At 53.7% G+C, this 23743-nt stretch overlaps 1 protein-coding gene across 1 annotated transcript in view; it reads right to left on the minus strand.

The window, feature by feature from the left end:
• Nucleotides 1–7316: 7316 nt before the first annotated feature.
• Nucleotides 7317–23743, minus strand: part of LOC137767160 (anthrax toxin receptor-like) — a 44564-nt gene continuing 28137 nt past the window's right edge. The window contains exons 8-17 of the mRNA XM_068547888.1: nucleotides 22971–23069; nucleotides 18823–18892; nucleotides 18151–18241; nucleotides 16924–17142; nucleotides 15401–15439; nucleotides 14203–14286; nucleotides 13718–13795; nucleotides 12689–12808; nucleotides 12277–12411; nucleotides 7317–7544 (exon numbers count right to left, since the gene is read on the minus strand). Of these exons, the coding sequence (XP_068403989.1) occupies nucleotides 7317–7544; nucleotides 12277–12411; nucleotides 12689–12808; nucleotides 13718–13795; nucleotides 14203–14286; nucleotides 15401–15439; nucleotides 16924–17142; nucleotides 18151–18241; nucleotides 18823–18892; nucleotides 22971–23069 (1163 nt within the window). The remainder of the gene's footprint in view (nucleotides 7545–12276; nucleotides 12412–12688; nucleotides 12809–13717; nucleotides 13796–14202; nucleotides 14287–15400; nucleotides 15440–16923; nucleotides 17143–18150; nucleotides 18242–18822; nucleotides 18893–22970; nucleotides 23070–23743) is intronic.

The raw sequence follows: 23743 nt of genomic DNA on the forward strand, positions 1-23743 counted from the left end.
TCAGGGTCTGGGGAGTGGGTATCCTCCAGGGGGTCTGTCCAAAGTCAGTTATGAAGATGACCCTAGCTAGGTCACCACAGTGTGGTGGCCCTGGGCCGAGCCCAGAGAGAAACTCTGGACTCTGAGACCAAGACAGGCCACAGAGCTCGGTGCAGAGAGAATGTCAGACAGGGTCCTGCCCTCTGAGGGTCCACAGTGCACAGCGACCCAGTGAGGTCGCAGGAGAAGACCTGCCTTCCGTGACCTGCTCCCTCCAGCAATTGTGCCCTCTTCTCAGGCCCCACCCTGACCAGCTCCTGCAGGCAGGACCTCACCTTCTTTTTGAAACTCTGGGCTTAGCTTCCAGGATGCCCAGCACTCCTGGCCATTCTTTTTCATCTCTTTTCTGCAACCAAACTGTCCTCTAGGACTCCTCCCTGGGCTTCCGTTCTTCCCCCTTTTTGTTGGTGGTTCTGAGGCTAGGCTGCCCTTTGGGCTCACCTGGGTACCTCCTACCCCAGAGACGAGAGCTGCAAGGTCCGCACCTGCTCTTTTGGGGTGCCCTTGGCTCAACATCCCCATCCCAGAATCACCCACTGACATCATGTCACTATGGGTCTCTGACGTCCTGCGTCATCCCCACGTCCATTCTGGAACCTCTTACCCACCCACTTGTGCCCATAGCCTGCCCTTGTGCCTACTTCCTCCTCCTGAATGGCCTTTCCTCACTCCTGGCTGGGCATGGGCAGCCCGCCGGCCCTGGCTGTGAGCCTCTGCCCAGCAGAGTGATCCTCTTCCCCCACGTTTCCTGGCTGGGATGGCCATGTGATGTCACAGAGTCAGGCAGGAAGAAGGTGCCCGAAACCATGGGGCTTGCTCAGCCCTGCTGAGTGAGCCCTGGCCTGGCGTCAGGCAGGGCTGGGTCTGGCTAGCCGCACCCTGGGGTGACTGTCTGAGCACTCTGTGTGGGTCCTCATGGGTGAAATCTTTGTGGTCTGCCCTTCCCACCGCTCAGACGGGGACTGTAAGGACCACACACAACGACGAGGCTGGCAGAAGCTGGCCTGGGAGGTGCTCAGTACCTAGCCAGGCCAAGATAGAGTTCTCGTGAGGAACGTTAGGCTCTTCTGATTGGGGAGGGGGTCTCAGGATCTCCAGCCTCACATTTCACTCATGGCACAAAGAGCAATGGGCGCTGCTGTGTTCCCAGCGCTCAGCTGAAAGCGAGCCGTGCTGAGCCTGCAACCCTGGCCCGGGGGAGCAAAGACTGTCCACAAAGCCCTGTAAGCTGCAGGTGAGTGGCAGAGAGGAAGGCAGAGGATGCTGTCGGAACAGACAGCAGGGCAGGGGATTGGGTCTCATCTGGATCCCCGTGTCGGGAGGCTGCACTGAGGAAGCGATGTTTCTCTGGGCCCTGATGAATGGTTGCAGTTAGCCCAGGAGAAGGGCTGCAGGTGGGGTAGCAGACAGGCAAAATGGAGGTAAGGGATGCCCATGGTGCGGTGCTCATGTCCAGGTCGGGTGTGTGTGCCCGGGGCTAACTACCCATTAGAACGAGGGAGGGACACGTGGGAGGGTGTGGCCTGTTCAGGATGAGAACGGCTGCAGAGTCACCAGGGAAAGTAACGGGGACTACACAGGAGCCTTGCAGGCCGTGGACAGGGTTTCTGCTTCGCCTGAGCACACTGAGGCAGTATGGACGGCGCACAAAGGAGAATGGCATGATCTGGCCCAGATTCTGGAAGCCTGCAGCTGTGTGGAGCCAGCTGGGGAGCCGGAGACCAGGCAAGTGAGGAGGAGGGGACATGGGGTTGCAGACAGACAGGGGAGAGATGGAAATGGCGGCAGGATGCAGGTGTGAGGGACAGAGATGTCTCGCAGTGCAGGGAGTTGGAGGCCAAGAGGTCAAGGATCAAGAGGTCCTGTGTCATCCTGTGGGTGTTGAAGTTCCCGGGGATAACAGTGGGCTTTGGGCTGTGGGGCAGTGTCAGCCAGGTGCCCGAGTCTGCAGTGAATGAGGAGTAGAGGATGTCCATGGGGAGAAGGGTGGAGGATGGCAGAGCAGAGCGCCGGGTCCCTGACAGCATGCGGGGTCCTTACACTTGGGCACGCTGGGCTCTGGCAGAGGGGCTGGGGCTGGCCCGCTGGCACAGACCCGGCTGCCCCAGCCATGAGTCTACTGTTCATCACAGGAAGCTGCACATTTGGTGGGAAGCCTGTAGGTGGGACAAGGCCATGCTGAGGGCTTAGGGCAGGGTCCCCCCAACCCCCCTAGTACTCTGTCATCTCTCTAGGTTTTCAAGCAATATCTCCAGTCTCCAGAAAGGGGAAAAATAGCTCTCACCATTGACAATGTGATAGAAGGGGCCACATAATGGGCATGAAATCAACTAAGAAGTGAAACAAAAGTCTCCATCATGCTTGTTCCATGACTCTGCTAACACTGACGTTTTAAAACTGATTTTTAAACTGGGCTAGTAGACGAACGTAAGCTCTGAACAGAGGAACAGTTTACCACATCACACCAGCTTCCTGCCATCCTGTCCTCAACAAGCCACCTGGGCACCCAATGCCTGAAGCTACAGGACAGGAAGGCCCCTGGGGGGTGAGGGTGGGACTGTAGGCAATGCCCATTAGCCCCCTGTGCCTTCTGCCCCCTGGGCCCCCAGGGTTAGACTGCTGCTGATTTAGGCCCAGCCCATCTCTGAGACAGTCCCCAGCCCTGCCCCACCCAGGGCAGGGCCCCCGCCCCTGGCCTCCTTCCCCTTTATGTCCTTCTGCCCGCATGATGAGCACCTCCTGTGGCTGGCCATCTGCTCTCTGAGCCAGAGTTTGCTTCCTTGGGATGCCTACCACCCATGGGTAGCAGAGAAATAAGGAATGAAAATTCTGGATTTCCAGTTACAAGGAATCGTATCTTTGGGTTGAAAACCCCTTGTCATCTTTGGGCTCATGAGCTGCAGTGCTGGGCATCCTGAGGTCCCCTGGAGCCCCAGAATCTCCAAAAGGATCATAAGCATGAGGCTGCAACACATGCTTCCTCAGCTCTTCACATGTCAAAGGTGAGGATGAGCGGCCAAGGCCCTTCCCGATCTTGCAGCAAGTGGGTCCTGACCCAGCATTGCCCCAAACTGCCAGGAACTCATGGTGCAGGAGCTGTCTCTGAGGGGCCCCCACTGTGTATGTGAGTGCAGGGAGCTATGTACACAGTCATGTTCTGTCTTCACACAGCTAGGGGCACTATGGAGGTGAGGGTGACCTGCCTGGGGTCATCCAACTCGTCCATCACAATGGAGTTGAGCAGGACCTGTGGCCTTTTTGTCTCCAAAGCTTGTAGGAGTCTTTTCCCAGGACCCCCCTCTTCCCCAGAACCCACTACTTGAAAAGAGGTGCTCCTGATAAATGGCTATTATGGGCTGAGTTGTGTCCTCCCCAAATTCACCTGTTGAAGCCCTAACCCCCAGGACCTCAGAATGTGACTGGAGATATGGTCTTTACAGAGGTAATTAAGTGAGGTCATATGGGTGGGCCTAATCCAACATGACTAGTGTCCTTATAAGAAGAGGAGATTAAGACACAGACACAGACACAGACAGAGGAAAGACCATGTGAAGACAGGGAGAAGACAACCGTCTACAAGCCAAGGAGAGAGGACTCAGAAGAAATCAACCCTGCAGACTCCTTGATCTCAGACTTCTAGCCTCTAGAATTGTAATAGATTTCTGTTGTTTAAGCCACTCAGTCTGTGGTACTTAGCTTGGGTACAGCCCAAGCAAATGAATACAGTGGCTTTGCTGTTAACTGAACCCACACTGCACCACTCCCTGTTTCCTGTACCTAAGGGTCTCCCCTCTCCACCTCCACTGCCAAGTCAAGCCCTGTTCTCCCAGCCATCACAAGCCCAGCCTGTAGGCTGGAGGCAGCAGGCAGGTGTGGGACCTTCACAGAAGGGGCAGGGGTTGGGGGCAGGGAAGAGCAGACACGAGGGGCTCTTGCTTGCCTACATGGCCCAGCTTCCTAGGGTGTCAGGAGGACAAAGTAGGTGGGAGAAATGAGTAGGAATGAAGGATGTAGGGTGACAAGGGCAACTCATGGAGAGACAGATGGGTCAGGCTCCTTAACATGCTGAAAATACGTTGGAGGTGCCTGTTCAGCCTACTGTCAGACTCTCAATACTGCCCCCGGGCCCCGTGCTGGGCCTGACAGCAGCCGTGTTTGTACATGACCCTGGTGGCTGGACCAGGCATTGACATCTTTCCCCCAGTGATGGGGTGCTGGGGAGCAGCCAGTCAACCTGAGCGGAGGACAAGCAACCAGGAACTGTGCACAGGACGGCAGAGATGGGCGAGAAAGAGCAGACGCACAGAGAGGGGGAGGGACAGAGGCCAGTGACGACATGGTCCAGAGCGCAGGAGGTCCTGCAAGAGAAGGCCAAGCATGGACCCCATGGAGTTGGCAACATCTGGTCCCACCGGGGCCTGGCTGCCTATCCACTCACGCGTGGGTCGGGACCCACAGCCACTCCAGCCCTGTCCTTCTGGCATCGGCTGTGGACCCTGCCTCTGCACAGCTTGGAAGCAGGTCAGGCTGGGCTCTCCTGTGTGGAGACTTCAAAGGGCAGGATTTCTTAAACTTTTCCATGAAAATCCCCAGTAGATGGAGAACATGAGTCAACTGGGCCACATTTTGACATGGTCTAGGAAATGTGTGCAAATCGTGTGGCTCACCTGAAAGATTCATGGTTTAAAAATGGGCTCGTTCATATTTACGAACGTAGTTTCTGTATGCTCCGAGAGCTCCTCCTTCTCCAGGGCCGTGGCTGCCCCTGAGTCACCCAGGGCCCGGCCTGCAGGGGCCCTGCAGTCCTGGTGGCTCTGGCGAGGCTGGGTCCCCAGTCGTGCTCACCACCCAGCTACCTCTCTGGAGTCCGGTGACGGGCAGCCCCCGTCTGACCCCAGACCTCTGCCTCCTGCCCTCTCCACTCTACTCCCTCACTCAGAGGCACAAAGCATTGCCCCTCAGGAGCTTCAGTCTTGACACAAGATGGAAAAGAGGCTGACTTCGGGCACTTGTTTCCCACTGCAAGCAGCCAGGCAATACCAAGGGCCCGGCTCCCTGCTAGGAACGTGGAAAGGAAAGCAGAATGAGAGCATGACACAGAGCGGACATGTGTGCAGATTGCCCAGCACAGCGCCACTGGGAGCCCCGGGCAGTGCTTGAGAAACGGAGTTCCCTTCTGCCACCCCGACCTCCTCTGCATCCTGGGCACACTCGGGGTCCTGACGCACAGACAAGAGGGTGGGAGGACTGCTGTTAAGGCCACAGCTTTGCCAGGTACCCAAGTTCCCTCGCGGGGGCACGTGTGCATGGCTTCTACTTGTGTGCTTGTGGAGGAGGCCTGTGGCTGACCCTGCGGGGGTCTCAGGGAGGTTCCCGGCTTCCAGAGGCTCAAGCCTTTGGCCCAGGCTTGGAGGTCCATCTGAGTCTACAGGGGCTGCTTTACACGACACCAAGAGGCACTCAGAAAATGTGCGTTTTTGTTGCCCTGGTCTAAAATAGGGAAGAAGCACTGCCCAGTATATTCCTCTGTGTACAGGTCTCAGCTTGGGGCAGCTCAGATGTGAGACCTGTTACGTAAAGCTATCCTGCTCCATGCCAGGACTCAGACAGAAGGGGGATCTGGGACAAAAGGCCGCCCTACAAGTCAGGTATCAGCTGAGGGCTGTGCCCCCTTTCCTCTTTACTAGGGTGAGGAGCCCCTAGTTAATGCCAAACCAGAGGGATTGGATGAGCTAGAACGAAGGAAGGCAGGGGGACAGAGGGGCCCAGGGGGAGACTGCCGAGGAAACTCCCTTTTCCTGCTGTCTCCTGTTACGGTCCACCGTAGAAAGGGAGGCCGGGGTCGGTGGGTGTGGGTGCCGAGCTGCGGGCTTGTGTCCCTCCCAGATCTCCCCTGACCTGATGAAAGTGATGACTGCCTCCCTCCTCAGTTCAGGGGTCAGGAAGGAGTGATGGGCTAAAAATGAGAAGGCTCTCAACATCCATTAATAAACAGACATGCGGATTTCAGCCAGGGTCACATTAGGCTCGTTATGAAATCACAGATATACTTCTTCATTTAGGGTCACAGAGTCTCAGAGACGGGCATGTACTATTTTACAGGTATCCACAGACACATAGATATAATGTAGGAGCGCAGAACCAGTTTCAGAAAAGTGTCCCTGACCCTCTCAGGCCTGGACAATGCTTTCGCCAGTTACAAACAATCTAAAATATTCCACTTCTAAGGAAGAGATAAAATCTCTCTATAGGATTTCACATTATCTAAACCCCCTTTCTGCCTAAAAAAAAAAAGTTTCACACACTTTCCTTGGTATCGTGAGTACATTTTCTTTTTTTGAACATAGGGAAAGTTATGGTCATCACTATCCATCCACTTCAATCAGTACAGATGAAAAACCCAAACCTGATATATTTTTACCTCTAGTTGTCTTACAGAAATGCAACTGAAAGGCATAAATATAACATTCAAGGAGATGGGAGTGAGGGTGGAGAGCAGTTCAACTTACTATCAATACGGATTAGGGACAACTGGTTATTGCCCCAGGCCCCCAACCCCGGGGGACCCCTCCTTGAGTGCTCCCGTGGGCCGTATGCCCGGTGCTGGAGTATCATACAGACCCCCTGGGTGGTGGGGAGGACAGGGCATGCTGAAACATCTCTGTCGGGAGCACGGTTTCTTCTATGGTGGCAGATGGCAAATAGGGGAGGTGGAACTTTATGGAAAGGGAGAGACTCCTCTAAAATTCCCCTGGGCCTAGGGACTGGTTGGTTTACCTGGAAAGAGAAGATGCATTTCTGGAAGATGCACTTCCAGCTGGTGAACTGTAGAGGGCCTCGTCTCTTTCTGAGACACGTTCGCAATGGAGGTAGCCAAAAAATGGAAACCAGGAGCATGGAGTGAAGGAGGTGAGAAATTCAAGTACTTCTCTCTGCGTCAGATTAGGGAAGGAGACACAGGATAGTATTCATGTTTCAAAGATGTTTTGGGCTTTGTTCAAAGAGCAGAATTTGACTAAAACCCCACGCGTCCCAGCCCTTGGTGACAGATGAAGACCAGGCTTTGGGGAGTGGGGCTCATCATGTCTACATCCACAGGATGCCGGGGTGCTTTGTCCTGGCAGGAGCAGTATAGATACGTCTCACCAGGTAACAAACTCTGATCAGCAACAAATTCCAACGCCTTTTGACTGTAAACCAAGTCTCAGTATATATGTCTAATTCAGCAAACAAAGGGCTCTTAACAATCTTGGGCTCTTGGTGCTTTAGAGGTTGGGCTACGGGGGCTGGAGTGACAAAGTGGCTCCGCAGCGTGGCCGGGCAGGGGGAGAGATGAGCGGCTGCATCCTGGAGGGAAGCCTGGAGCACACGGGCGGGGGGCATTGGCACCGTGAGCAGCAGCTGTTGACGGAGAAGCACTCCCGGCTGCGTTGAAGGCAGACCTTAGGGCTGCAGTGCAATTGCCCACAGTGGGGCTTCATTAGGGCGAAGTTGAGGCACTTCCCCTGCAGGGGACAGAAGAGAGAGAAGGTCACTAGAAGCCACTGGAATTGGGAGCAGAAGGTTGCGGTTTCCCTGGCCTCTGGGGCCTGCCGAGCTCCTTCTCTGTCTCAAGCCCACCTTCTCCTGCTGCCCAGAGTTCCCTGATCCCCCTGCTGGGTCTGTCTGGGCCTGTTGGTCCCTATAGGTGCTCCACGTGGTGTGCAGACTTCAGGCTTCCGTGAGCCTGCCATTCACGCGTGAAGTATTACCTTGAGTGCCTGTGAGGGACAAAGGCCACTGAACGCTGCCTGCTCCTCCTGAGGCTGTCATTTTCATCACCCTAGGTTTTAAAATCCTTAGTAACCCTTTAGAATGATCGTGGTTTTCCCTGCTAATGTAGCCACATTAGGAAAAGAGAACACCTGACCCCCCTTGAATTTGAAAGAATGTTCTTAACAAATCTTCCACACCTTGAGCCTGACCTTGTCCTCTTCCATACCCACAGGGATGTCTGATCCGATGAAACTTTCAGGAAATACACCCTGCTTTGGGACCTGCACCCCTTGGCGCAGAGCAGAACCAGACCCAGAGATGGGAAGGGATTTCTCACTCTGACTTTCCCCGGCATGACAAGCCTGAGATAGTTTGGTAAATGTCACTTTCTAGCAACTTTCTATGTAAAATCACCTTAGGCTTCAATAAGTTAATATTTTCTCTTTTACAGATAAACATTTTTACTTTTCCTGATTATAAAAGTAGTACCTGCCCATTATAGAGAACCTAAGCAACACAGGAAAACATTCACGAGGAAATACATGCTTCTTTTCCAACCACCCACGATAACCACTATGAAGAGGGTCCTGAACTCTCTGCAGACAGCAACTTCTTTGATCATTTATCAGCAATTCCCCTTTTCTGATCTCCACCCCCAGCTGGCCGTTCTCCCTTCCAGATGCATGGCCCAGGTTTGCCCTCTCCTGCCACCTTCCTGCGGGTCCTGTGTCGTCCAAGCTCACCTCCCCTGCCTCCTACTCTGCAGGCCTCTTCAGCCTCTAGGTCCCCAGGCCCAGCCTCGGGGCCCACTCTGCCCAAACCCTGTCCTGAGCCACGAGTGTCTCCGGCTGTCCATCCGTGCTCTGTACCCACTGCCTGCCCAGGCCCTCAGCTCCCTTCCTAGGCCAACTCAAGTGTCTCCTCTCCCCTGGTCACCTGGCCCTTCCCCTCCTCCCCTCCCCACCCCCAATCCAGGCCTCACGGAATCAACTTCCTCTGGCTTCCTCTTCCTCAACTCACACCTTCAGCTGTGCTTCCTCACTGTCTGGGAATCCAGCCCCAGTGCCCAGCTTGGCCCACCAGGCCACCCAACCGCCGGCTCCTGGCCCATTGCCAACATTGCCCGCACGCACCCAAAGTGTCCCTGTGTCTCAGCTGCACCCTCCGTGCTTCTCAGCTGCACCCTCCGTGCTCCTCTGCTCCAGGGTTGTCCTCCCCGCCTCTCCGTTTCCCATATCCAGACTACCCATCCTCTGAGGCCGCCTCTGCCCTCCCGCAAGCCAGTCTGGGAGTGCCTGGGCCACACAGCCCCCAGGGCACTGGAGCTGGTTCCCTCTTCTCTCAAGCCCACCAACAGGGTCTCCCTCACTGGCAGGACCTTCACCCTTCCTGCCCTAGGACTGCACCCCAAATTCCTTAACTACTCTTAACAGTTCATTTACTCAGGTGAATTTTAGAATCATTTTGATCAAATTCCCTAAAAATATTCATTACAATTTTCACTAAAGCAGCATTAAGCCCATGAATTCTTTTGGGAAAAGCTGACATTGTGGTCTAGGTTTTTGTATTTTCAAGTCTTCCTTTATAGCAAAGAGTAAAGTTTTGTGGTTTCTTTTTATTACAGGTCAGCACACATTGTCACACCTGTGCGTGGGTAAGTTCTTTTATTGCTGTGAATAGACTGGGATCTTCTATTTTTATTTCTAAGCTCCTTTATTTCTGCTTATTTACTCCAGAATGTGAACAGACCGTTCTAGACCTAGTGTCTACCATCTGCTGTGGGATCCCTTTGATTTCCTCAAAGCACAACTGCAGGGCACCTGTGCTGAGGCCTGGCTCCTCTCCCTCAGCCGCAGCCCATCACTGGGAGCTGCAGGGGGGACGTGTACATGGGCTGAGGGAGAGGAGTGAGTGGCTCCAGGTGGTGGTGGAGGCCCCTGGGTAGTGGCAGAGCCCCTGAGTCTGTTGTGTGATCATAAGGGGGTGAGGGAGGTGACTAGGGGCTGAGGGGGGTCTCCCTCCCCTCTGGTTTTCTATTAATGAAGAGATCTAAGCCAGTGACCAATTACTTCTTACATCAACTCAGCGACTCCACAGTGAAGGGATGTTTAAGAGATTGGCAAATGGTTTATTGAACCTTAATCTCCAGTGCTTTGGAGCTTTGGTTCCATTTCTGGATTTCCTGCTTATTACAGAAGGAAGTGTGTGTGCACGTGTACGTGTGAGCGTGTTTGTATGTGTGAATGTGCGTGAGAGAGTCTGTGTGTGTGTGGAGAGTAGGGGGTGAGGGTTGTCGAGGATGGAGGAGCAGCCTGCCATCACTGTCCCAAAGTTATGATCTGGGACTTTCACAAAGGTCACTGTCTTGAAGGACATCTGTCAACTTGGGACTTCCTGGAGGGCTGAAGTCCTGCCCCAGCTTTATCACACACACTTTGGTGCTCCCTCTGTGGGTGGGGTCAAAAGATAGGAACTCAGGAGCTCCTTGGCCATGAATGCATCATATGGCCTCTCTGCAGCTCTGATCATTACCCAGGACAATTGTTTCCAGTAAATATTTATGTGTTCATATTTAGAGGAGGTCTGCAAGCAACACAGTGTGAAAATAAGAAATTATCATTCATAATTGTTTGCACATCTAACACACTGCACAGAGGAAGGAATTACTTTCCAGTTGTTTCCCTATCACCGTGATAGCAGGTTACAGGAGCCGCAGGCTGGACTTGGAAGTGAGCCTCCCTGGGCTCTGTTCACAGCCCTCCTGTACCCCTCCAGAACCCTGTCACATTGAGCCCATCATGAAACATCAGAACCTCGGTTTCTTCAGCTTCAAAATGCAGAGGAGTGATCACCTGGCAGGACAGAGAGGCAGCCAAGCATGGGGTGAGGTCTGGGCCCTGGGCTGTCGGTACTGGCCTTACTGCTTCATGGCTGTGTGGCTGGGCAGGTGACTCAACTGCGCAGGGGTCAGCTTCCTCCCCCACAGAGTGTTGGGAGGATGAAAACAGTGAGCCTGTGTAAAGTACTCAGTGTCTGGCGATCCCTACTCTGTATAAACGGCCGCTGTTGGGAGAATGAATGAGATCCTTGTGTAAAGGGCCTTGCATGGTGGTGGCACCCAGGTCACACTCTCTTGGAGACAGTTGTATCACTGTCAGCATCACATTCACTGAGAAGTGGAAGGTTTCCCATTTTTACCGGATTTTCCTGAAGGATCTAGGAGAACTGATTTCCATGAACTGAAGGGGCTGCCCTGGAAAAGGCAGGGAAGGAAGAGAATCAGGACCTTGGATGGGGGGCAGGGTTTGGCTCAAGACTAAGAAACTAAACTGAGTCTTGCTGCGTCATTTTGTATATGTGTGTAGGGAGAGATGGTCTGGAAGGGACCATTATTAGAAAACTTCCTCTGGGGATGAGAAGGCGGTGGGGCAGAGAGACACAGTCGTTTCACAGAAGGTTACAGTAAACAATAATGACTGCTTCTGCTACAAAAACACTGAGATTTTTGGTAAACTGAGTCTTTGAGAGTTTTCTGCGTTGTATTGTGCTGAAGTGCAGAAACATCTGGATTCATTGAAACATGCAGCTGACTGAGGTTTTAGAAGGCAGTAGCTCCTACAAGTTCACCCCCAGACTCCACTGTTCACATTCTGAACACGTTCACATCCGCAGGCCTGACTGCAATTCCAGTCCAGGCTGAGGAGTTTGGAAACAACCTCCCTGTGGACTGGGAACTGGAAGGAGGAGAGGTTGTGCGCCTGTGCTGCTGGGAACCCCCTCTCCTGCGGCTTCTGTTTTCCAGCACAGCCTGGTGAAGAGGATCTGGGCAAGGTTCTGTCTGAGCAGAACACGGGGTGGTCTGCAGTGAGCAGACGAAAGGCTTATGTCTGCACATTCAGGGCTGGGGTTGGGGGCCCACTCTGGTCTGCAGAGACTGCAGGTCTCAGCTGACACCATGTCTTGGTTCATGATTAACTTTAAGCCTGGGACCAGAGCACTGAGGGCTTCAAGAAAGGAATCAGGACTCACTCCTGCACCTACTGGAATACTGGGGTATCCACAGAAATCCTACAACACTAGGGTCTCCAGTACTAAGGCTGTGAGGGACAAGGTCAAATGGGATGGGGGCAGAGGAGTGGGAGGGGTCACATCCACCAGGCACAGTTACGGGCTCCCAGCCCCTCTCAGGATGAGCAGGGTTGATTTCAGGCAGCTCTGGCTGCTGCCACTTACTCTCTGGGTGGTCCTGGCAACTCCCTTGACGTGTCAGGCCTCAGTTTTGCCTCCAGCGAGCACACAGGTCACTGTGAGCCACAGACTGCTGGACGGACTCGAGAGCTGGCATTGCAGGGGCCTGGCAGAGCCCTGGGCAGCTATAAGGCCCCCTAATCCATCACTCTGCCACTTCCCCAACCTGAGCTTCAAAGAGTGGCCCTGGGAATGGGACCATTTCAGAGAGGTGCTCAGCGCCCCTGCCCTTACCTTGCTGGGCAGGAAGGCCATACCTGGCATCTTCCCTTTGTCCACCCTCTTGTCTCTTGCCTCCCTCCGCTTCGGCCCTCTGTCTTCCTCTGTCCCTTCTGATCCTGAGTGAGCATCTCTGGGTGGGTGTGTCCACTGTTCAGGGCATAAGGCTGGGGTGGGGCTCTTATGACTATAAAGGAGCTGGTTCTGGGAGAGGCTCCAGGAGAATCAGGTGGAAAATGGAGCTTCTGTGCAATCAAGGCTGGGACTCAGAGCTCGATTCAGACCCAGAACTTGGAGCCCAGCTGCCAAAGGAGCTCTGACACCACTGTCACCAGACAGTGTCTCTGCTGGGTGTGAGCATGCCTCAGGTATGTCACCAGCAGTGTCCAGAGGCTTTCAGGCCTGTCTAGAGTTTCCAAATGCCCACCTGCCCAGCCACCAAGAGCCAGTGTTTTCCTGATTTAGTGAAGGTGGTGAGCGCAGCCCTCACTATAGACCCTGGGACCACAGCATCCTCTAGGCCGCTGGCCCGGTCTATGCAACGGGTCTGAGTTTGGAATGGCCAGGCAGATGATTTTCAGGCAAACCACTGCTCTCCTTGGGCCGCAGGGGCCTGAGTAGGGCAGCGTCTGGTAGTTTGGGGGTAACCATCATGAGACCATGAGTGCTGACCCAAAAGCAGGACAGAGCAGTTAAGAAAGGTGGGCCCAGACTCAGAATTCAAGTCCAGCTCTGCTCCTCCCAGCCGTTGTGACCTGGGACAAGTCACTTAGCCTCTCTGTGGGTCAGTACCCCCTTGGTAAAGCTGGGATAATAGTTGTATCTACCTGTACAGTTACTGGGAGGATTAAAGCACTGAAAACATGTAAAGTTCTTAGGTTAGCAACTGGCCCACAGAAAGGACTCAATAACATCGGTCATTATTATTAAACAACAAGGATGACAACTAGAACAATTTAGCTTCTCCCCACTGTCACAGGCACTGACACAAGGAGGGCATCTTTACTGCCTGGTAAAACCAGTCATTGCTGGCCAGACAACATTGGGGAGGGCGTGTCACCATGTCCTCCACCATTCCTAGCACCTGAGTGACCAGCCTGGGAGGGTCTCATGGATGGGGTGCAGCCAGCAGTCCCACAGGGTCGGGTGGGCAGTGGGGAGGGATGATGGACGGGAGGCCAATAGGCCTCTACAGCCCTTTTCACTTAAGATTGGAATTGCTGGGCATTGCTCTGGAGAAGAAACGTCTTGACACCCTTGAGACAAGGATGCAGGGGAAATGCACGGGCGCCATGTTGAGAATCATCTGGAGGCTCATGAGTTCTAGGTCTCCACGTCTTGGGCGTTCTTCTCAGCAGATGCCGGGACAGGGCTCTCTGACCCACAGTCCCGGGGGCAACTGTCAAGGGCAAAAGCAAGACCCCAGCCATGCGGAGCATCCCTGTGCCCTGCTTACCATGTCCCTGGGTGGATACCACATCAATGACATCTGGTTGCAGCGCTGGACAAAGTCACACAAGGTATCCAGTTTTCCCTGAAAAGCAGGTGTGGTTGTGAGGAAGCTACAGGCATAGATGCTGCCTCTAGAGGGGTAGTGTCCCCTCTGACTTGAGATGGCCTGTCAGGGCTCTGTCCCCACAAATTCCCTGAGACAGCACTGCAGCCACCCTTTGGGGCCACCCACCAACATCCAGAAACTTGGGCCCATGCCAAGGGGGAAACCCTGGTGGTGATGGGAACATGAGCCCTCATACTTTTTGGCCTCCCCTGGGCCACTGGGTCGGGAGGGTTTTGGCTTTTCTCTGGCACCAAGTGACCGTAGTCCAGTACCCACAGCTCATTTCCATGCCTTACGGGTCCAGACCTGTGCATGAACCAGCTACCCTCACCTCCTGCTCCCCAGCCTTGGCGTCATCACTCCTTCCCAAGGGCCTTTCTCACCTCCATTCGTTTCATCCCGCCTCCTTGGCACCCACAAGGGACAATCACTGTGGGGCATGACATTTGACATGTCTCCTCTGGCTCCTAGGAAGAGAAAACACCGTCTGCGTCCTTGTCTGGCAGCTCCTCGGTGCAGACAAATGACATCTGTTGCCCCGGCACCTGTCAAGTACTGGCCACTCAGCAAATGTTTGTCAGAGAATCAAGGACAAATGAGCAGCACCCGGCACAGTAAGAGAGTGGCCTCCCTGCGAAAAACACACCAACTCCTTTTGGTTTATAAAGATGGCTCTTCTCCAAACATCAACGAACTCTATCCTGTCCCCTTGGTTCCTGGCGGCCACCCTTGCAGGAGAAGCTGGGCGTGAGGCTGTGCCATGTGATGGAGGCTGGCAGGGGTGCGGGCATTAGTAGATGACAGGGTTGTATTCACCCGACTCTGGCAGATCCAGCCTCCCCAGGCCACACTGCAGCCAGTGTAGACGTCAGCCCGGGCAGTGACCCTGTTTCCCACCAGATCTCAGGCCCAGGTCCCCCTGCCTCGGGACACGGCACCCCTGCTCTAACCACTTCTTATGGGCCCTGGTTTGGGCCCCACCCTGGGTCAGCCCCAGCCTCCTCACCTGACCCTTGGTCCCTGTGCTCACCCGGGCTGTGCCTCCCTCAAAGCTCAATGCCCGGTAAGAGTCCCTCCACCCTCCTCAGCTCCCCAGTCCCTAAAGGCCAACCCTGCCAAGACCCTCACCCTGACATGAGACAAGGATAAAGACCAAGGAAATGGAGCCCAACATACATCAGAGGCTGGGGAGGGAGACCAGGTCCCTAAAACCTGAGGATCCTTTCTCAAAAACTCACCTGAGTCCTGGGAAGGACCATCCTACAAACAGTCCTTTGGGAATTGACAAAAAGCCCATTTATACCAGGAGGGATCATAGCTGTGATAAAGGTCCTGGATCAGGCCGTGCTAGGAGTTCAGGAATGATATTGTCTGGGTGACATTTTCTGAGCCCACTTCTTCATCTGCATCCCTTCCTGCCCTCTGTCACTCTCTTCTTTCTGCCAGCTCTCTCTGCCCAGATAGGTGGGAGCTGGAGGGGTGGGGGAAGTCATATCCCCATACACAGCAGGGGGCCTCTCTGTGCAGGTGAGTGTGTACATCAGGCATGCTGACAACATCAGGACCAAACATACCACTTACCCTTTCTGGTTTCTGCACTGGTGGCGGCTCCTTGGTAGTCTAGAAAGGAAATGGTCAAAACTGAAGTGGTCAAAGTTTAGTGCCCATAAAACTCATCTCTACTGAAGCGATGCCTTCTGGGACCAGGTCTCTGCAGCATGAATTGGCTTCCCTCAAATCTCACACCCTAGCCTGGGGATCACAGCTCCTCCCTAACGGCTTTTTTCACCTCCATCCATCTTTTCCTTCTTACTTGGTACCCACAGCAAGGGACGATCACTGTGGGGCATGGTGATAATCACAGGTTAGAAGGCATGTGGAGGGCTCCGGCTCAGCCATGCAGACAGGAGGGGACCATGCTCAGCAGCAGTAGGGGGACAGAACATGGCCTTTTGGGGTGTCAACCTAGGTGCCCACTGTCTGTGGGTCTGCAACCAACAGGCTCCACCTCCCTGAGCCTCAGGCTCCTCAGTCATCAAAGGGGAATCGGTACCTCCGTGGAGGGTCAAGGGAGACTAAGGCCCCTGGTCCCTGGTAGAGTTTTCAGCAGCAGCCCTGACATCATATGAAGACAAGAGAACACTCCCCACACCCCTCCTCCTCTCCCCTTCCCTCCCTTCCCCTGTAGCCCTCCCTGCCTCCCAGCCTCAGGGATGACAGGCCACCTCCCTCTCCCCCACCCCGCTTTCTCTCCTCACTTCTCGCCCTTTGCAGAAATCTGACCTGCTGGCTTCTATGCTGCTTTGCTTGTCCTTTTTCAGCTCTGCTTGTTCCTCTTCTTCACCCAGCTCTGGCCTGTGTCCTTGCAAACCCAGCCGGCCAGCGCCTCTGCCTTCCCACCCACCCGGGGCCAGTCTCTGTCCTTTATCATTATCAGGACACCTGCCACACCCTCTGAAGGTGACATTTATCCTCAATGCTCCCCAGCTACCAATACCAGACCACACACCAGATGGTGAGCTCCTGTGGGCAAGGGTAGTGGCTGCTTCATTTCTGCCCCTCTGTGCCCAGCACGGGGCCCTGCACATCCTGGTGACTTAGTGGTGACTGACGACGGAATGACGGAAGGCACCAGAGATGGACAGGGATCCATGCTGCTTTCAAAGACACAGCTGCCCCCAGGGTTAGCATCCTCCCGGCCAGCATCCTTCTCCCTTTGAGCCATCAGTGCCCTTGCAGACTCCTCTTTGTCCCCCAACAGTGGAGATTCCTGGGGCCTTGGTCTACCTGAGTCCTTCAGAAGCCTGACTGCTGTGGGGCAGCCCTGGTCTCAGGAGGTCTGGGGTCCTTTTGCCCCAGGGGCCAGGACAGCCCATAGGCCACCTCCCTGTGAAGGTGAAAGCACGAAGCAGGTGGCCCCCTAGAAGCCCAGGCTGTGTCTATGCCCGGGATGGGAGGACAGAGTCTGTGCCTTGTTTGCTTGTGTGTTGGCCCTGGAGCTGATGGGAACCCGCCCACAGGCAGGATCATGGGGCAGGCATGGGCGTGGTCCCTTGGGGGTTGGCGAGGGCTGGACGCAGGCTGTGCGGGCAGGGGTCACTCACCTTCCTGCGGCACAGCCACCAGATGCACCAGAGCACCAGGAGGAACAGGAGCAGGGCTGGGATGAGGGCAGAGAAGTAGAGAGGGTTGACATAGGGGATGAACTGTGGGGGTGGTGATGAGGGAGGCTCCTCGGGAGGCTGCTGGGCAGTTGGTGGGGCAGCTGGTGGGGCAGCTGGTGGGGCAGCTGGTGGGGCACTCTTGTCATCTGGTCCCCCTTCCTACAGAAAAAACACACAGCAGAGTCCCGGCATGGACCAGGCGCCTGCTACATGGATCCCATACCAGCCCACCCTGTCCTCCCAGGCCCCCTTCTACTTGGGTGCCCCACCTGAGGAGACAGATTCTAGGAGGTCGGGGCTGGTACCCAGAGAGCCACTGTGGAGCCCTGGGCCACAGACCCCACCGCTGGCCCCGTTCCGAGACTCTCCCTAGAGCCCTGCCAAGGAAGCCCAGTCCTCCGTGCAGTGACAACCCAGCCCTCACTGCCTGCCTTAGCTGAGAGTACAGGGGTTTTGTTCGGACCACAAAATGCTACGACACACAGATGGGTGAGGGAGGGGCTTTGGGGCCCCAGAGAGGTGTGGGTGCAAGAGCAGAGGCAGGACACCCTGCTCACCTCCCCATAGCCTCTCCCCGCTACTTCCCCACTCTGCAACCTCGGGCCAAGGTGACTAAGCACGGTCACAGCTGCTCCCACCCTCCTGACCCCTGTGCCAGGGACCGTGACTTGGAGGGCCCAGGTGTCCCAGAGGCCCTGGACCCTGTCCCCTAGTACACAGTGCCCCAGCCTCTCCCGCTCACCCCGGCTGGAATCCAGGATGGAGCCTTGAGCTCCCCACCACAAGACCGGGGCCAGGGGAGGTGGCAAGGTGGATCCAGGGTGGGCAGAGCCTCAGCACTGTTTCTGGACTCTGCTTAGGGCTCTAATTGGTCTCTTCCATGTGCCTTCAGTGACACTTGGTTCACAGAGAGAGCAAAGGTTTGCAAGGCCAGGACAGTAAGGTGTCCCCCAGGTGCTCTTTTTAGTAGCACTCTCAAGGCACTACCCAAGCCTCATGGGGGTTCAGATCCTGGAGGTAGGGCTAAGGGCTCCGAGCTACCTGTGAGATGCTGCTCAGGGGCCTGTCTGCACAGGCTACCTGCTGGGCCTGCCTGGGGCGTTGTTCCCTTCGCTTGCCTCCCCAGGGTGCAGGGTGTCAGGACAGCCTTAGATGCTAGAGCCTTACCCTGGTACTCGCACAGTTCTTGCTGGTGATGCTAACATTGTTGTTGATGACACTGACACCATTGTTCAGGCTAACTTCAACAAAGACCTCCCTAAAGCATAGAAGGGGCAGACAGTGACTACCAGGCCAGACAGACATAGTTCTAACACTTGGCTCAAACTGTAGCTTATAATATCTCCTCACTGTAATGACTTTGAACATCAGGCATTCAGGGCTACCAGAGAGCAGACGGCAGGGGTAAGGGGAGCTCATCCCAAAGTACTACGAGGTCAGCTTCTGCAGTGAAGGCTGACCAAGCAGTGAGGATCCCTGCATGGGGTCAGATGTCCTCGTGGCTATGAGTGAAGTGACCAGGGATGGCGGGCGGTATGATGTCACCATCCCGACTCCTCTGTATGTACAGAGTATGTGAATTTAGCTCCAAAAGGCTGCCTGGAGCAAAGGTACCATCCCTGGGGCACATCATCTCCTGCATCCTATGCTCCTCAGCAGAGCCTGGGCCACAGCAGATCGCTGAGCACCTCCGGGGACCACCAACCAGGGCAGGTGTGAAGGATGCCCTCAGTCCTCCTGGAGACAGACATGTGCTGCCCCAGTAGAGGTGGCTTCCTAAATTTTTTACACCTCATGGTAGCAAAAACTGCCCACTTGGTCCCTGGGCTGGGCACTTACTGATCTGGCTTCTCTATCTTTACTCCTGGGCATGTTATACTGGTATCTTTCACAGACTTGGCTTTTATATCTGAAAGACAATCACATGAGAAGAATGTCAGTGGACTTGTCCACCCATCCGCCCCTCCCCTTCTGCCTGCGCTTGGAAGCAGAGCTACCACTTTGGCAGAAGCAGCTTCTCTTCTCTGCCTTCTTCTGACACCTACTGTGCACCAGGCACTGTCAGGGCTCTGGCGTTTAGTGGGAACAAGGCAGGCAGAGGCCCTGCTCTCAAGGACCTGACATTTGCAGGACTGGAGAGGGAGACAGACAATAAAGTAACAAACAATGAACAAAATAAGCGTCGGAGTGAAAAGTGCAGTGACATCAATAAGCAAGGGACAGTATAGAGAAGGGAGGGGAAGGGACAGCTGCTTAGGAGCAGGTGACCTGTCCTGTCTTTTAGAGACTCAAGTTCTCTTTAAGAGAAAGTGAAATATTTATACAGGACATGATGGGATGTCTGGGATTTGATTCACAATAATCAATGGTGAGAGTATCAGCAAAACCAGGTTGGCCAGGATTGGTAATTACTGAAAGTAGGGGAAGGCTGCTTCAAGGGCATTATACGATTTTTGCTACTTTTGTATGTTATTGAAAATTCCCATTAAAGATAAGGTCTCTCTGAGGCGGTGTTCCTGGAGCTGAAACCAGATGAGGGGAAAGGCAGGGAAAGGTCTACGGAAGAGGGTCCGGGCTGTGGGCACCTGTTCCGAGGCCTGAGGCATAACTAGCTGAGCTTGTTGTGGGAAAGAGGTGAATGAAGAGAGGGGGTGGGGCCTCGTGGGCCCTGGGAAGGGGTTTGGGCTTTATTCTAAGGTCAGTGAGACTGTGGTGTGGCTGGCCAGGTTCGGGTAAGTTTGGACACAGAGGTAGCAGGGCCTGCAGGTGGACTGGATGTGGGATGAGAGCAAAGAGGAGTCAAGGACGACGTGCAGGTGAGTGAGCAGAGCGCCTGGGTGGGTGGTGGTGCCATTTATGGACACAGGGAAGCCTGAGGGGGAGAGGGCTTCTGTGTTCGTGCTTGTTCTATAACTTTGTGGGAGCTGGGAGGTGGCACGCCGGAGGCTCAGACAGTCTGTAACTAGTAGCTGTGGAACCTTCTCTCTCCTGAGCCCTAAATCTTTACATTCTTGTAAAAAAAGATGGGAAGGCCCAGCTGCTTTGACTGCTGGCTTTCCTACCAGCTTTCTCCCCACCCTGCTCAAACTTCCCCAGGTCCCAGACTACCCCTCTGAAAGTTAGAATCAATGGTCCCAGAGGGCTGCAGCGGTTCTGACATCGGTGATTTGGGAGGAGAGTCCTTTCACTGGCCTTTTTCATGACACAGGCTTCCCAAGGCCCTAGGAGCTAGGTCACCACTTCCCGGGGTCTGGAACCACAGCTCTGCACCTGCTGCCCTGTGTGGACAGATGCTGGCCCGCACATTTTTGCTGTGTAGGATGAAAGCAGCTTCTCTCCTAGACTTGCACCCACAGGGTTGTGATCCAAGGTTAGGGATGAAGTTCTACAGGAGGGGCCATGCTCAGGGCCACGCCTCTAGGGACATGTTCCGGAGCATCTCCCTAAAAGTGGAGATAGTTTTAAATGTTCCTCTTTGAAATTTATTCAAAAATAGGCTTGTCGTCTGTTTAGAAATATTCTCTAATTTTTACAAGACTGGAGTCTAGGTGTCACTACCTGGACACTTAAACTTCAAAAGCACACGGATCATAATCAAACTAAAGATTTTCCTCTTACATTCCTAATCTGTTAGTGTTTTTATAGTCTCCTTTTAACTTAGGGGCATTTTTTGGGGAACTAATACGTCTCATGAAGAAGGCTCTGCGTGACGCTCAATACTTTCCTCAATTCCACTTCAGTTTTTCTTCTATCATTCAGGAGAACTGGGGTTTACCAGCTGTATTTGAGGTGTTACAGGCACTTATCTGTGGCTTTGGAATCAGGGGTAATGTTTTATTCTTTACTTTTTTGTACTTCCTGCTTTCTACTGTGTAGCATTGTTATAATCAACAATCTCTAATAATTTTTATTGTTTTTTGCCGCAGGTCAGGGCTATTCGCTACAGAATGGTTCATTTCCATGTGGAAAGGTTTTTGGACCTAACTCAACTGTCAGATTAGCTGTGAACTTTGGACGGTGTTAGTCCTTTGTTGGGACTGAAAATGAAAACTAATCGCCGAGTATAGTTAGGGGAAAGGATCTGCATCTGAAGGATAGGATGGTTGAGATTAGTGTGAAAAAAATTCCAAAAGGGAGCAACTTACTTTCCATAGGCTGTTCACAATCCAGAACAGGGAGAGGGAGGTGACGGCAGGCACCCCACATACTAAGGGCCCAGAAAAGCATGGTTGACTGGAAAGCAGTTTCCAATATTAACGGATTAACTAAATACTTCACTTGCCACATTTAAAAAACTTTGTCTTAAAATATGAAAACTTTACATACTAGCGACAGACAAAACGTATAGAAACCTTGATTAAAATATTTCTTCTTTATGCTTCTCTATATTTTCTAAACTGTTCTGCCATATGTTTTAATCAGAGGAAAATGTAATTAAAAAGAACCAAATCAATCCCAATCAGTGCATCAGGGCCCCTGGCGATAAACAGCCCTGTACGGTCACTTCTGGTCAGCCTTGACTACGTGCAGTGAGGCGGTCAGCAGAGGAGCCCAGGACTGTGGGATGGGCTCTCCCGTGTGAGATCCTGGTGCTGGTCCACCTCAGAGAGAAACACTGGTGACATCTAGAGTGGGAAAGCAATATAGCCATGGACCACAGGGGAACATCTGAACACATTTCCTGGAGGATAGGTTGAGTCCCACCTTCCTCAAGAACTCATCTCAGTGAGGTCAAAGGCCCAGACTGGGCAATCACATCACCTATGTCTACTTTCCAGTTCTTCCTGAACCAGCTTGTGACCTTGGGCAAGCTCTTGAATTGACCCTGACTCTGGTTTCAGATCTACACAAAGGAATAACAATTGGTTTCTTTTGAGAATTAACTGGGATAGTGCATGTAAGACACTTAGCACATTAGCAGATGTAGTAGGTGCTCAATAAACATTAGCTCTCCACATAAATATGTTACTGAGTCCTAATCACTCCTGAGAAATTACAGACCAAGGGAAATCTAGCTCCCTGAGGCCATCTGCACACTATGTGGTGTGAGAGTGTGGCAATGGCAGAGCTCTGCGCATTCTATGCACCCGTGGAAGAAGGAGAGATGGCCCAGAAGTGTGATGGGGCAGAGGACTCGCTCTGGGTTTACCAGATGGCCCTGGAATGAGGAGTGTCATTGAACATAATATAATCATATTAAATCAATGCATCAGGGGAGGGTTGAGGAGGAAGAGGAAGTTCAACTGTCCCCAGGCACTCTGTGGGGGAGATCAGGCCCACCTCAGCACTGAGGACACATCTGCTTCCCCAACTGTGTGCTTCCTCAGGCCTCTCACCCTTTCTGGAGGGACACCTGGTGCCTGAGTATTTCCAAACAGTAGCTTTACATATGTGATAGGGCTTAGTTAGTGCACCTACCATACTGGCCCCATTTCACAGTACAGATAATAGAGGCTGAGAACAGAACACTCATTAGGTCAAGATCACACATGTAATGTGGGCCAGAGCCAGGATTCCGGGGCCCAGGCCTGGCAGTTGGCATCCTCTCTCAATCCCAGGTGACCACACAGTCCTGGGAGAGCTCAGTGCACCTGGCCCAGACTCAGGGCCCTGGGGCCGCCTCCACTTCCCACCAGCAGACTCGTGAGATTCAAGTCCTTGTCTCTCAAGGGAAGTGAGGGCCGAGGAAAGTGTGGGGGGAGTGTAGCAGTGAGGACAGACCCAGCATACCCAACCCAGCCTTGAAAGGTGTACGCCCTGACCCAAGATGCTCTTGATGTGCTAGGGATTGATCACTTCCTGGCCTGAGATGAAGGGAGCGGTGGCCAGGCTTCCCAGCCAGGTCCCTCCTTCCATTGTCCATGCTGCCTCTATCCTACAGTGTCCACAGTGAGTGGTGAGCAAGGGCTTCGACGGCCTAGCTGGCTCAGGGAACGCAGCGCGGTGTGGGAAGTGTGTCACTTGGCGGCATCAAGGGGGTTACTTACCAAAGAACTGCTTGTCGCTGAACTTAAATCTACAAATAACTTCATCCTTCTTCTTTGCATTATTAAATCCTTTTCCAGAAATCATCAATTCATTTTCATCTGCAAGGGCAACACCCAAAGGTCAGTGTTAGGAGGGGCTGAGTGCTGTCTTCCCTCTGATCTTGCAGTTATGACAGGCCACTCCATAACTGAATTACCAGGGACTCTGATGAGGAAGCATATGTGTCTGAACCAATATCTGTGTGCACACTGGGCCTCACCTGGTATCACAAAGGGTACAACTGAGATGGCTGGGCCTTGAGCACCCGGGGGCTTCTCACTACTGCCCCTGACCCATCCAACTCATTAAAGGCACCCAGTCTCATACCCTCCACGGGGGCAAACTCAGCCATAGGTTTCCGACTCTGAAGCCAAGGTCTTCCCTAAAAGGTGCAGGCAGTGCTCTCCACCAGGCCCTCCCTTACACAAATGACAGGAACCCAGATAACGCAGGCTGAAGACAGTCCTGACTCTTCTCTGAGGTGAGCACACAAGCCTGGGTGCCTGTAGGGCTTTGTGACACTAGGGGGTCTGCTCCTCCTCCCTGTGTCTCTCTCTGCCTATGGCAGGCTGGAGACCCCAGGCGCAAGGCCAGGACCCGGGTGAGGCAAGGAGGAAGCGAGGACCCTGCCCCGGAGAATCCCCCATGGAAGGTGAAATCCTGTCTCAGCTGTGGTTCTGAAGTCTGCAATGAGTGCTCTTCCCCTCCCTCTTCCTGCCCCTTCATGTGCCTC

Source organism: Eschrichtius robustus, chromosome 7, assembly GCF_028021215.1.
Source record: "Eschrichtius robustus isolate mEscRob2 chromosome 7, mEscRob2.pri, whole genome shotgun sequence".
NCBI classification, from domain to species: Eukaryota; Metazoa; Chordata; class Mammalia; order Artiodactyla; family Eschrichtiidae; genus Eschrichtius; species Eschrichtius robustus.